This window comes from Ammospiza nelsoni, chromosome 10, assembly GCF_027579445.1.
Source record: "Ammospiza nelsoni isolate bAmmNel1 chromosome 10, bAmmNel1.pri, whole genome shotgun sequence".
Classification (NCBI taxonomy): domain Eukaryota; kingdom Metazoa; phylum Chordata; class Aves; order Passeriformes; family Passerellidae; genus Ammospiza; species Ammospiza nelsoni.
This window is the reverse complement of record NC_080642.1, coordinates 4204533-4218850: the sequence shown is the minus strand read 5'-3', so window position 1 is coordinate 4218850 and position 14318 is coordinate 4204533. Positions and strand designations below refer to the sequence as shown.

Genomic DNA, 14318 nt, shown 5'->3' with positions numbered 1-14318 from the left:
TGGAGACAGGCTGAGAGGTTGTTCAGCCTAGAGACAGAAAGGCTCCAGGGAAACCTTGGAGCCCCCTCCAGTGCCTAAAGTTGTCTCCCAAGAGAGCCGGCGAGGGACTTGGACAAGGGCATGGAGTGACAGAACAAGAAAGAATGGCTTTAAATTTAAAGAGAGAACTGTTAGATTAGATATTAGGAACTAGGGGGTGAAGCAGGGTGGTTAACAAAAGGTATTTTATTAAAGCTGCAAATCATAAGCCACCTTATCACTGCAAGCAATCCTGGAGGACTTCCAAGAGTAATTCAAAATGGGTCATCATTCTCCCCACACCTTTATTTTTAAGCTATGAAAATTCTCATTTTCTCCTGCCGAATTCTAGAAAGAATATAGAAAGAAGGCATCCTCATTAGACCTGTGGAGTTGTCACTACTTGTCATGGGCATCTCACCGGTGCTCAGAGCAACTGTTTCACCTGTCAATAGTTTAAGCTCATCTCTAATGCCTTGGCAGGTATTTGAGTTTTGTTGGACACTTGCTGAGTCTCTTTTTTTTGCAAAGAACTTACTATCCCAACTAGCTGTTAAGTATCTGTCAATTTTCCCCCCCTCCCTTCTTAGAACCAAAGAATCATTTAGGCTGGAAAAGACCTCCAAGATCACGGAGTTCCAACTTTTGATCAATCCCCACCTTGTCAACCAGAACGGAGCACTGAATGTCATGTCCAGTTATTCCTTGAACACCTTCAGGGATGGGGACTCCACCACATCTCTGTGTAGTCTCCATCAAATGGACTTCCATTCCAAATGGAATTCCAAAACTCCATTCTGGGATCCCCCAGTGTGGCCCCCACATCCCTGACCCTTCCATGGGGATCCCTCAGCCTGGCTTCTGTGGTGATAGCCTAAGAAATATCAGGATCATCAGGTCCAGCTTTTAACCCTCCACAGAACATCTCCAAGAGCCACACCATGTGCATGCGTGCATTGTCCAGACACTTCTTAAACACTCTCAGGCATGGCAGGCACAGAGGATTTAGCTTGACGGCACCTCCCAAAGTCATCCAAATACAGGCTTTCTGTACTTACAGTACAGTAAAGACTTCTAGGTGTGTATGTATCAGGTGCTAAAACAACAAGGCATGATGCAAGAGAGACGAGAGATAATTAACTCATATTCATACTGTGCCTTGAGCTGGTGAGTGGCAGGAAGGATGGAAGGAAGCAAGCAAAGCCTCAGAAAAGAAGGAGATGCTCACACAGTGATTAGGATGGATGCACTGCTAACAGTGTCTGAGCAACAGCTGCTAAGTGTAGGAGACACTTGAAAGACGTTCCCTGTTTTGTTACGCAGGGAGGTCGATAGGTTATTTGGGCTGAAAACACCGCATATTTCAATTCCCCGGCCCCTCCGCGGGTCTCCCTCAGCGCCGGCCCCTCACGGGCGCCGCCAACATGGCGGCGGGTCCCGTCACGTGCGCGGCGGCGGCCGCGCCCCGCGCGCGCGCGGCACCTCCCCCGTGAGGGAGGCGAGAAAATGGCGGCGGCGGCGGCGCCTTGAGCGGCGCGTCCCAGGCGAGTGTCCCGGCGGGGAGCGCGGAGCGCGGGCAGCGGCAGCCGCGGGGCCCCGGCCGGGCCGCGGGGGCGGGGAACCTGCGCCCTGACCGCGCCCCGGCGCCGGGCCGGGCCGGCCCCTCCCGCCCGCCTGCCTCTGCTGTCCTGAGGGGGCGGTGGCGGGGCCGGGCTGGGCGAGGCGGGGGCTGAGGGTGGGTCAGCCCGGCCTGGGCGGGGGGCGGCCGGCGGGGGTCACCGGGGCCCCTCAGCGCGGGGCCGCTGCTCCGTATGCCGCGGGGTGTATTCCCACAGAGCGCACCTTCGTTATTATTATTATTTTATTATTATTTCGGAGCTCTCTGTCAAATACCGGAATACCTGTAGGGGTTAGGCTTGGTGGAAATTTTTATTTAATTTGGGTTTTTTGTGGTTTGTTCTCTTGGAGTTGCAGGGAGAGGTTGTGAATTGAAAAAAAAAAAAAAGAATAAACCGTGTGGTTGTGGATGGTTGTGGTTGTGGATGTGGGTTGTCAGCGGGGTTTGTTATTACCATGACATTTACCGAAACTTTCCAAAACACGAGTAATGACATTCATGTGTCCACTGTGAGGGTAGTTTGTTAATTGGCATAGGACAGCAGGTTTGTTTTTTTTTACTTCAGGTGGTTGCTTTGACTAAGAAAAATATAAAGAAACAAAACTTTGGAGTATCTACCTTATGCACAATGTAACTTGAAGTTATGTGGTATCTTGTATTGTTACTGCTTGAATAAATAAATATTGTCAATAGATTTTTCTGTTGTGCTTTGTATTTTGGACTCACTTAAATGTGTAGTGGTCGTTTCAAGTCAGTGTGTTTTCTAAAACTTACTTTGCATTATGGAGATTGTTTTAAGTTAACGTTGCTCAGGGAGCATCATTGCAAGATGTTCATCAGTAAACAAAATTAATTTTCTTACAAGTTAGCATCTGATGCCTGCATGAGGTGAGGTGTCAGAGGAGAGATGGAGATGCTGAGCAAAAATTTAGGAGCTCCTTACTATACATCCTTTTTTCATTGTACGTCCTTTGTGAGAACAACCTGAGCAATGACAATACTATTTTTCAAATAATTTTGAGCAAAAGGATTAACAGCTCTCGTGGAGTAAACTTGTGATGGAATAGTTATAAGTGGGATATGTTACATGTCTTGCTTATAAGACACCAAAAATGTGGCTGCGAATGAAGGAAATGAGACATCTAATGTTGTTTTAAGCTAATTTAACTGGTTGTATAACTCTGCAAAAACTAGCTAGACTAGTTGTAGGTTGTAAGTATTTTGAGGTGCTTTTAATGTCCATTGAAGGAGACAGAATTTCTTTTAAGATACTTTTCATTATGTGCAATTAATGCAAAGTGATTTAAGAAATGATGCTGTGTTTTTTGCAGTTGGAGTGGGAACCCAAATGTGTTAACTTCTGGCCTGCTGTAGGTGCACAAGTGGCATCAGTAATGCACAACAGACCTGCATTTTTAACAACAAATCATATTTTTTCTTCAATTCTAATAGCAAGCATCTCTGTGTTTAAAGCATCCTTGATTGCCACAAATTTTCTTTCATGGAAAGTCCATGCAAGTGTCCAACACAGGGGTAGGCAGGAGGTGTTTGGTGGCCGTGTGTGTGTTACAGTTTAGGTGTTGCAGGTCCCCAGGAGCTGCAGCACCATGTGCAGCCTCTGCTTGCAGAGCAGTTGTGTTTTGGGAGGTGAGGGTGGCAGCCTGGCAGTGCCCTGTTCCTCTTCCAGCTGTGTGAGTTGAAACTCCTGATTATATTCCCATTTGATGCAGCGCCCAATGGGCGGTTTGTTAAGAACTTGGCAAAGCTGCTTTTTTTTTTTCCTAGTACATTGCAGCTTTCTCTGGTTATTTCTCTGAGCCCCTCTTTATGGTAAGAAGGAAACATCTTCTCAACCCTCCCTTTTTTTTGGCATCCTTTGGAAAGCAATAAACAGCTACTCTGTGATTTCCTGTTAATTGTAATACAAAGACTGAAAAAGAAACTGCAGTAACACCCCCATAACATATATCGAGGTTTGTGATTCATTTCAGTTATAAAGATGACATTTTGTGCTCTGCAACAGAGGGAAGCTGCATAAGGCTGGGGAGGATCATTTGAGGTGCCTAAATAGGTGGTTTCTTCTTTGGTTCTTGCTATATTGTGTGAGGTGTTGCTTTAAAAGGATTTTTTCCTGTATCCTTTCCCTCTCTCCTCAAACAGAGCATTTCACTGGTGATTTTTGCCAAGAGCAGGTTTTGCTCAGTGTCCAGGGTCAGCCAGCACATCCATTCCTGGGCTGTGGGAGTGAGGGACGTGCTACTGGTTCTGTGCAGCTGGCTGGAAATCTTGGATGTATTCCTAAATTGGTTCTTTATTGCTACTTTTGATATATCTTAGATTATAACTACATCTCTCAAGAGATTGCATCAAGTAATAGCAAATGCTACAAACTAAGATTAGTTATTAAGAAATTCTTTACTATAGGATTGGCGAGGCCCTATGGAGGTTGTGGCTGCCCCATCTCTGCAAGTGTTCAAGGCCAGGTTGGATGGGGCTTGAAGCAACCTGGTTAATTGAAAGGTGACCCTGCCGTGGCAGGGGGTGGGACGAGATGGTCTGTGACTCTGTGAAACTTACCTTTTGGAAATAGTCCATTTTTCTGTCTCAGCAAAACATGTTTTTGCACTAAAATCGGCACGTTGTGGCCTTGCTTGTGAACCACTTGTGTGTCACCCCCGGCAGGCTGGACAGACGCTGCTCAGCTATGGAGAATGAACCCAGCACAACGACGTGTTCTGCACCCACCGCGACCGTCACCACCAGCGCCACCTCCCGCCCGCCGCTGCCGCAGATCTCCGTCTACAGCGGCTCCGACAGACATGCTGTGCAGGTACTGGGCCTGGGGCTGCCTCCTGTCCTGCGCACAGCTCTGGGCACTTCACAGGGCTGACTTGTCATTCCTTGTTGCTGCCGTCCTTCTCCATAGCTGGCTTGCTGGTTTGCAGGAGATGTTTACTGGATCACTTAGGGATAGTTCAGGGTAGGCGTGTCTCCCAGATAAGGGAAGGGGAAATGCTGTGATAGAAAGTTTGGTTTGTTCACCATTTGCTGAGGGTGCAAATTACATAAACCTTTGCAAAATAAAGGTTTTTGTTTGACCAACTTTGATCCAAGATATCTGTGTGGGTAAGTCCTGCTTGGGATCCAGCCCCCTCTTGCTGTTCTTTAAATCAGGTCTCCTTGAACTCTGTGCAGTCCATTCTGTTGTGTTTGATAACTGGGTTTCTCACACACTAGTCTGATCTCTCAGAAAGCAGAACATGATGTAGGATGTGTTGACAAGCAGCTGAGAGGCTGGGAGGATGTGTTGGGGATGATGCTGTATTGTCAGGCTGTCCTTGAGAATGTGAATATGTTGATGTTGACAATACTCTGTGACTTGGTCAAGGACAGTGAGGGAGCAAGTTCAGTATGACATAATTGGTGTGAAAAAATTATTGGCTTTATTTCCTTGTAAGGATAAAGTTAAATATCATGTCAGCATGGTGAGTGCTTTGTAATTGTAATTAATTACCTACTGATTCATCACAGGTTATTCAGCAGGCCTTGCATCGTCCTCCTAGCTCAGCTGCTCAGTACCTCCAGCAGATGTATGCAGCCCAGCAGCAGCACCTAATGCTGCAGACTGCTGCTCTGCAGCAGCAGCACTTAAGCAGTACCCAATTTCAGAGTCTGGCAACTGTTCCACAGGTGAGAGTGAAGATTGCTGAAAAAGAATTGGGAATTGTCTAGAGCAGGGCTACAGTCATTGTCAAATGTTATAACAGCTTAAGTGCCTGAGCTTAATGCCTCATGATAATTCACTGTTATATTTTAATGATGTTATTATTTTAAATTGTATCATCCTCCAAACTGTTTGGAGGATTTTGTCCAGTGGTATAGATGCTCCAGTAGGCAACCATTCCATGCTTTATTGCATACATTATAATGCATCATGTAAATCATCAAGCAGTAATAAAATAAATATTAAAAATAGACTACTTCAATCTTCATCCAATGATTTTCTCTAAAAGTTGTTGGGGGAAGCAATGAATGACATTATATCTTAGTGAAATAAAAAATAATGAACATCTGGCATCTTAGTGTGTTTTGCCTCACATCTGGCTGCATTATATGTAATGGCAAAATTAAATTTTAACTCTGAGTGTGAAAATGTAGGAGGCAAATGACATTACATATCTGAAACACAGCTTTTTACATCAGTGATCACTGGAGGAGACCCATTTTGAATTAAATCAGATTTCCTTTGACCTCAGTTTGCCTTGGATTGAGAGTATGATCTTGCAGAGTGAGGTGGTTGTTAATGATTTTGCACAGGGAAATGCTAAATGGAGTTATGGACCTCAGGGATGTGGCTGTTTGGTGTCAGAGTTGGACTGACTCATTTTTGCTCCTGGCTTTTTCTTCTATACCTTTTTCATTCGATTGTGGTAATATGTTGATTTGTCTTTTTTTGTTGTGATGGATTTCTATGTGGATATACAGTTACTGAGACAGAGCAAAGAAAATCAGGTCGGGAAAGGCTGAGAAGTTTTGGTTCTGTTCATACAGAAACCTAAATCACTGTCCCTGTTACTCATCTGAAGGGCTGGAACAGCATCCTGTGACAGACACTTCATGTGCATACATAAGTTACCATTCCAGAATATGAGGCTGTTCTGTACAGCATTTATATATTTTAGAAGATTCTAATCACAATAAAATTATGATGTGAGTTTTAATAATGATAGTTTTTTATTATATTGCATTTTAAGTTCTGAGCACCATAGATTGTGAGGTGATCACTTCGCTCCATCATTAGCAGTTTGGCAGACTTTACCTCTGATCATTTTTCTTCAGGTCTTGATCTGAAAGAATTATATGCCTGAAATTTGGTAGGACTTCAAGGAACTTAGCACCTTGCAGGTAGCATTCCACAGTGCAGAGTGCACTCTATTCCCACTGAGTAAAGCATCACTGTTAACTCAGAGAAGGGTAAAGTTAGAGAGGGCTGTTTCTGATGGTTTGTGCAATAAAATGAACATCACTTAAGCACTTTCTGATTTCACTATTTGACACATATTCTTGCTATTTAGGCAAGCCTGTCAGGTGGGAGGCAATGTACTTCCCCCACTGGGAGTGTCACTCAGCAGTCAAGCGTGTCGCAGACCTCGGTACGTAACTGCACCAAGCCCTCCCTCCGTTCCCAACCCTGCTTGGTTGTTCTATGGCTACAGGGAAAAGCAGAAAATATGAATAGCATTTCAGTTTGTATTGTTAAAGTTAATACTACAGACACAGGGAGCAGGGTGATGACTGTAGTCAGTGCTGGGTGCTGTATGTGATTGTTGGCAGCCAGTGTTGGCTTCCCAAGTGCCAGACCCCTCTTGATGCTCTGAGGGGCAGCTGCTCACTCCACAAGCACCAGTGGCTGTTCAAACTCCTGCAGAAATCACACCCTGAGCTCTCATCTCTTACATGATTCCTTACTGGATTTTCTACATTAGTTTCTTTATTGAGGGCACTACTGTAGGTGAAAATCATAACTATATATCAGGGATTCAATAGCACTAAATCTAAAGAATCCAAGTCAATGCTCATATATATTTATGATACTGATTAAATGTTTATAGTATTCATTCTTTTATTGATTATCATCTTTTATCATTCATCTTTTTTGCAGTTTCACTTCCCATATTCTAGGCATGTGCTCAGGTTTCAGTTGTGAGCAGCTCTGTGTTCAGGTCATGCTGTATTTCTTTAAGTTCCATTGTCAGACATGCACAGTATCTTCTGTACAGTTTTACAGCTGTCTGAAGTAGGATTTGTTAGTCCTGCAGACATCCTGCTTATTAATCACACCCTCAAGCTGTTCATGACTCCAGTGCATAGCTTCAGTGATTTAACTGTGTATTTTTTTAAGCTCTCATAGCTTGGCTTGGCTTACAGTTGTTAAAAGTAAAACCATTTATTCATTAAACTTTGGAGGTAAATTCTATTAAGATGTCTGATGTTAAACTAACAAAATAATTGGGCTGGGGTTTTTCAAGGAAATCTTTTAAGTAAGTGATGAAAAAGAGCTGGGCACTTAACTCTGTTAGACTGGTTAGAGAAAAAAAGAAAAAGCAAAGACACAAAAGCTTCTTTTTTAAGAAGATGCTAAGGAGTGGTTCTTGAGCATTTAATATGAAATTGGAGAAGGTTTTAGTCTTCAGTCATTTTTTAGTGTGCATATGTGAAATGAGGATTGAAAGTCCAAAAGTGGTGGCACAAAGAAGTGCCCTGATCAGGTTGCATAATAGAAGATACCAGTCCAAACAGTTAATATATACATTTAAAGATCTTAAATATTAAAGTTCAGGTGTTTTTCTTAAAATATTGAAATCTCATTCTGCATATTCAGTAAATGTGTATTTCTATGAGACATATTTTTCAGACTTCCTATCATTGTTTATACTCATAACTGCTTATAATTAGTTACTGCAAAGTGGTTGCTTGCAGTTTAAGAATAAAAACATACAATCTTGCCAGAATCCAATTTTGTGATGATTAGCTCAATATATTTTTGTTATCTTCACAGTTCAGAGACTCCAACTGCCCCTGCCATTTTTATCAAGGGCTTTCTGGCTTTAGCCCATAGGATGATGGAATTTCCATGACAGCAGCAATATTTTTGTTTCCTTAGATTAACCTCTCCACCTCTCCTACACCTGCACAGATAATCAGCCGCTCTCAGACCTCCAACACCACCAGCAGCAGCATCACCCAACAGACGATGTTGCTGGGCAGCACCTCTCCCACCCTGAGTGCCAGCCAGGCTCAGATGTACCTACGAGCTCAGATGGTAAGTTTTGATTACAGTCCTTGCAAAGTTTGCCTTTGCTCTGTCCCTATTGGAAGATCTAAGCTCTCTTTCTTAAATATGGGAGATATTGGGCTGCTCTTTTGTCTTTTTTTTCCCCCACAAATTTGTAGTATTGAAGGGAAAGTCCTCTTATGTGCTTGTATGAAAGTTCATAGATGTGTTTATCTACCTCAAAGATGATTCTCAATATGAACAAATATATTATTATATTTGGTTTACATTATTCTCCTTTGTTTTCTTTGTTTCTATTCTCTATTATTTTCTTGGTTTACTAAAATTACCATGATAAATAGTTCTTTAAATAAATGAATCTAAAAGTAAAAAAGTAAATCTTAGAAGCTGTACATGAGTATGTGGAAGTATGTATCTCTTTAAGATCCTGCATTTCTTTCACAGATTTTTAAAATTTCAGTCTGTTACCATATATTTTTGTCTTGCTTAACAGCTTATTTTTACTCCTGCAACCACTGTGGCTGCTGTCCAGTCTGACATTCCTGTTGTCTCCTCATCCTCCTCATCTTCCTGTCAGTCTGCAGCTACTCAGGTGAGCTTGTCTAAACTGATTAAAGGTCTGCCCCATCAAGTGGGACAAAACTGAAAAGTAAGGAAATTTCGTGCTTTAATTTTTCTTGCTTTGCTTTCACCCCAGACCAGAGGGCAGATGAGCTGCTGGGGTGGCTCTGTCAAACTCCAGCTGGGTGACCTTCTCTGTGAAGGTGTGCTGAAGGATTTGTCCTCACTGGGGCAGGATGGCAGTAAATGCCTCCTGAATGCCAGTGAGGAAGAAAGCACGATTGTCTTGGGTTTGAATGTGCCCTGTGGTGGCACAGAGCAGTGAGAATGAAATGTAAACTGGCTCTTCATTACACAGGTTCTAACTGTTGAGTGCAGTATGTAATCTAAATAGGGAATGGTGATAATAATTAGTCCTCTTTTTCTTGTAAAAGCTTATGTTAATTAGTGCTACAAGGGCAGGCATTACCCTTGAAAATGAAATTTTAGCTCAGCACATAGCATTGGAAATCCAGGATCATTACATGCAGAATCTGGGTGTGGTAACAGCCTTCAGTGAAAATGATCTCTGACTGATGTACATTCCAGAAAGCAAACCTTTTGTTTCATGTTGCATTGGAGGTGTCTTGATGAGAAGGGAGGTTAATATTGGTTGGTTTGGAGGTTAATACAGAAACAAAGGTCTCAGTTTTGTTTAGCACACAGATAGCAAAGAAGACTCTGGTCCCACTGACCACCCAAGGCTCTGCTTTATGGTGGTGTCTGGAAGCTCACTCACAAACCACTGCACTTCTGCAGTGTCTGTAAAAATAAAATTGCCTTTACTTTAGATGCCTTGTGTCACTTACTTTGAAGGCACAATAAAAGAGAAAAATGAAAGTTTTAATTCAAATTAATTAACAATTTCCATTTCTTTTAAAAATTCAATGAGGGAAAAAAGACTTCTGTATTTATCACTGAAGTAATAAAGATCCCTATCCTCTAAATTTTATGGCTTTAAAGATACTTTGATATGCAGATTTTTAGCCTCTTATGATCACATGGGATGAGAAGCATTACAAAATGTAACTCTTTTTTTGCTGTTTTTGCCTGATATTTATCACAGCTATTTATAGAGTTTGGCTCTTTTCATGTTTTGCTCCTTTCCCAGGTTCAGAACTTGACGCTGCGCAGTCAGAAGCTGGGTGTGTTGTCAAGTTCCCAGAATGGGCCACCAAAGAGCAGCAGCCAAACCCAGTCTGTGTGCCCCAGCAAGGCTGGCAGCAGCTCCAAGGGCAGCTCAGACCCCCCAGAAAGCAGCAGGAAAGGAGAGAGCCCTGCTCCAGAGTGCCGCAGCACGCCCGCCACACGCACCTCCAGCATCCACCACCTCATTGCACCAGGTGGGGTCCGTGTGGAGCTGTGGGGAACCATGCTTCTGTCACACTTCAGTGTTCTCTAACATCTTATTGTAGATATTCCACATGAGCAGAGTTCAGATTTTATTAGTAAATTCACTTTGACGTTGCACAGGATTTTGATTAAGCAGAAGCAGTAACATTCTTAAATCACAATCCAAGCACAATATAGCAACTGCAATACCCTGTTGAGTCGCAGCACAAACATGATTCTCATTCTCTCTCATTCATTGTCAGGACATGCCATCCCACCTCTGGGCAGCAAAATGTGGGCTGAAACCACCTCAAGCCTCTTGCTCCCATCTAAATCCATTTTATTAGTGGTTTGTTTCATTTTTCTCTGTTGTCTGTGTCATGAGAATGTTCTTATATCAAGTATTTTTATAAACCCATAGGTAACAATGCTAAAATTTTAGTATTTTGTATCAAGATAAATCAAAATAACCTGTATTTGGTTAGAGAGGCACTACACTGCATGCAGCATATTTGCATCTCAGCTTTCTTATTTTGAACAAGTGATGGTAGTCTAGACAATTGGTCTGAATTCTGTGGAATGTAGCTTGGCTTAATGACAGCTTTTAGAGAAAGAGTGGGACTTGGAGGCAGACATTCTGGAGGCATTGAGCTCTATTGCACTCAGAACTCACATTGGTAAGAAAAAACCCCATAGTTAATAGCGGAACAAATCAAAAAACCTACATAAATGAGTTGTTTCCCAAGTGGATAAAACAAAGAAGAGGTTTGCATGTGGAGGAAAATGTGTGTGTGCTGTAAGAAATGGCTGGTGAGTCACTGGTTTGCTTAAAGGTGATGATTTCTCTGCAAGCTGCACTATTTTTAGGTTTGTGCCTCTCAGTTGCTGTGTTCAAGTTCAGGCAAATGCTTTCAGTGGTTTAAATTTATACTAAACTCTTGGAATTTTATTTAGTCTCTTAGCATGGTATTATCTGAGGTTTCACTTAACAGTTATCAGCAAATCCTGTTGTGCTTATCATTTCTCTTCCAGTCTGTTTCAAAGCAAAGGTTAAATCCATTTAAAGTTGTGTGAAATTCTTAAATAAGGCTGGATCAGCAATAATCTTAGACCTAACAGCAAAAAGATAAATTTAGATACTTCTTTATAGAAAGTGTCTTTCTATATGTAAAAAGCATGGTCATATTCATTTGTTCATTGCTGCATTTTGCTTTTGAAATTGATATACTACCCTAATAAATTGTTATTGTGTTCTGTGTGCTGTCAAAGAAGATATTTTTAAACAAATATTGGAAGTATTAAAAATATTTTAAAGTGAGAGTTTTGGAGGTATTTTACAATATTTTCAGAACTTTAAGAAATAGATATTAATTTTAATAAATACTTTTTTCCCTTCCCTCACAGCTTCATATTCTCCATTGCAACCTCACTCTCTAGTAAAACATCAGCCGATCCCACTTCATTCACCACCTCCAAAGATCTCCCATCACCAGCTGATCCTGCAGCAGCAGCAGCAAGTGCAGCCGATTGCACTGCAGACTCCTCCGGGCCAGGAGCCGCCTCCATCCCAGCACTGCCTGCCCCTGCCCAGCCATGCGCCCAGCAGCGCCCCGTCCCACTGCTCCCCCATGCACATCCACCCTCCGCCGCTCACGCTCTCCCCTACCCCGTCCCAGTCAGCTCAGCAGTCAGTGGTGGTGTCCCCTCCGCCGTCGCACTCCCCGAGTCAGTCACCCACCATAATTATTCACCCTCAAGCCCTTATCCAGTCCCAGGCCAGCTCCCTGGTGCCCGCGGCTCTGCAGCCCGAGCCGGCCGCTCCCCCGGCGGCCGCCGCCAACCCCGCGCGGCCCTCGCAGCCGCTCAGCCTCCCGCAGCACCTGCCGCTGCCGCCCTCGCCCGCCGTGCACATCGGGGCCGTGGAGCCGCCCGGCTTGGTGTCCCCGGGCCAGCAGCTCGTGTCCTCCACGCCACACCAGCAGTATCCAGCCCTGCAATCCGCCCCCATCCCTCTGGCGGCTCCGCCTCAGCTCTCGGCATCCTCAACTCAGATTCAACCGCTGCCCCTGCAGTCTGTGCAGTCTTTACAAGTGCAGCCTGAAATTCTGTCCCAGGGCCAGGTTTTGGTTCAAAACACTTTGGTTTCTGAGGAGGAACTTCCTGCTGCAGAGGCTTTGGTCCAGCTGCCGTTTCAAACTCTTCCACCGCCACAGACCGTCGCAGTAAATCTGCAGGTGCAGCCGTCGGTTCCGATTGAAACTCCAGTGGTGAGTGGTAACATTGCATCCTTTATTCTTTCCCTGAGTCAGGCCCGTTGACTTCAAAGAGACCTAAATCAGGTGCTAGACAGGGGACAAGACACCTAATGATTACAGAACTGAGTTTTAAGAAAATCCTAGACATTTTCCTTCTGTTTCATGTTTTGGTTTGGGGTTTTTTTGTTGGCTTTTTTGTAATGGATCATCAGTCAAGAATATTAACCAGGAATCGTGAAAATGTAAATTTAAGATCTAAAATCTTGTTTCTTAATGAAATTACAATGTATTTGAAGTTTTAAAAAGTAAACATATGGCAATGCTTGCATAAAGAATTTTGGTAAATGTGACATGAGGACTGTAAACTTCTACCTCAATACAAATAGATTTTGATTAGGAGAACAATCTATACTAGGTGGGAGGTGCATATCAGGTTATTAAGATGATAGGTTTGTGGATTATTTATTTTGTACTAACATTGAAAATATCCTCTTTATAAAAGAATAGGGGAATTTTGATGCTGTTTTGGCAATTCCCATCACCACTATTTAATTTGGTCCAGTGTTTTTCTCAGATGCCTGCAGTTTGTAATTGAGAGTTTTGCCTTCAATCACTAGATTAAAATGATGTACAGGAAAATAAAATGTTATGCAAGTAAGGCTGGCATTTAAGATGGCATTGCTGAGCTTTAGTGGTAAAATGCTAAATGAGATTAAGATGAGCAAAAGAATCAGCAGCTCTTGTAGGCTTTTTTGAGGCTATCAACAGGTTAAGGAAGGAGGTGTGCTGTTCATTTTCGGTTTATTTTAAGAGGGTAATAATCTCAACTCTGTTATTTCATGCAGAAATTGGACAAAAGAGTAGAAGCCAGGTTTGCTTTTGACAGGGTGGTGTTTTACATTTTAATCTGCTGTCAGGAATTTATGTAAATTTATTTCAATACTTTTGAGGGAAAGACCTTAAAACCTCTTATAACCACTAATGCTTGATAGTCTTGGTGTACTCTTCTGAAATACTCAGCTTGATTACACTGCTGTGTAAGATAGAACAATTTGCAGACTTGTCATTAAACTTGCATTTTGCAGATGTATTTAAATAACATCAAACGTATGTGTAAATAAAAAGAACAGTAAACTGTACACATAAGGTATTGAAACAGGTTCTCTGCTCTGTTTGATTGGAGCTTCTTTATGTATTGCTGTTTGTAACAAAATAATTTTACTGGCATTGTGATGTCTTCAGAGTTCATTGTTTGGTATACATTTTGGGAACTAGTATTTTATTAGAAGACTAACATATTTGACCTGGTAATTGATTTTTAAAACTGTATTTATGCAACTCTTTTAAGGTGTTAAGATAGAATGGAAATCTCTCTAAAGCAATAGTTTGTTGGATGCAGATTTACCAAGTGGAGAATGTGTGTGAAGAGGAGATGCCCGAGGACTCAGATTGTGTCCACATGGCAAGAACACCTACACCACCCACCTTGTCCCCACCAGCCATCACCTTGGGCAATGGAGAGGCTCTCAATTCAGAAGATCCTTTGTCAGGTGAGGACAAATGCCAGGCTAAGATAGCTTTTGGTTTTGTGATTTGTGTGAGTAATTAATGGGCAACTATGTTTGTAGCTAGCAGGTACTGAGTAAAGGAAGATGTTTGCATGAGGAGGGTGTGTTTGTGGAATAGTCTGTTGAGATAA

The 14318-nt window shown here is 42.6% G+C and overlaps 1 protein-coding gene across 1 annotated transcript in view; it reads left to right on the top strand.

Moving 5' to 3' along the window:
- The first annotated feature begins 4337 nt into the window (after window positions 1-4337).
- The window catches only part of PHC3 (polyhomeotic homolog 3), a 26121-nt gene continuing 16140 nt past the window's right edge, over window positions 4338-14318 (top strand). Inside the window, exons 1-8 of the mRNA XM_059479038.1 lie at window positions 4338-4466; window positions 5168-5326; window positions 6712-6789; window positions 8301-8459; window positions 8926-9024; window positions 10144-10375; window positions 11769-12631; window positions 14019-14169. Coding sequence (XP_059335021.1) covers window positions 4341-4466; window positions 5168-5326; window positions 6712-6789; window positions 8301-8459; window positions 8926-9024; window positions 10144-10375; window positions 11769-12631; window positions 14019-14169 — 1867 coding nt within the window. The 5' untranslated portion in view covers window positions 4338-4340. The remainder of the gene's footprint in view (window positions 4467-5167; window positions 5327-6711; window positions 6790-8300; window positions 8460-8925; window positions 9025-10143; window positions 10376-11768; window positions 12632-14018; window positions 14170-14318) is intronic.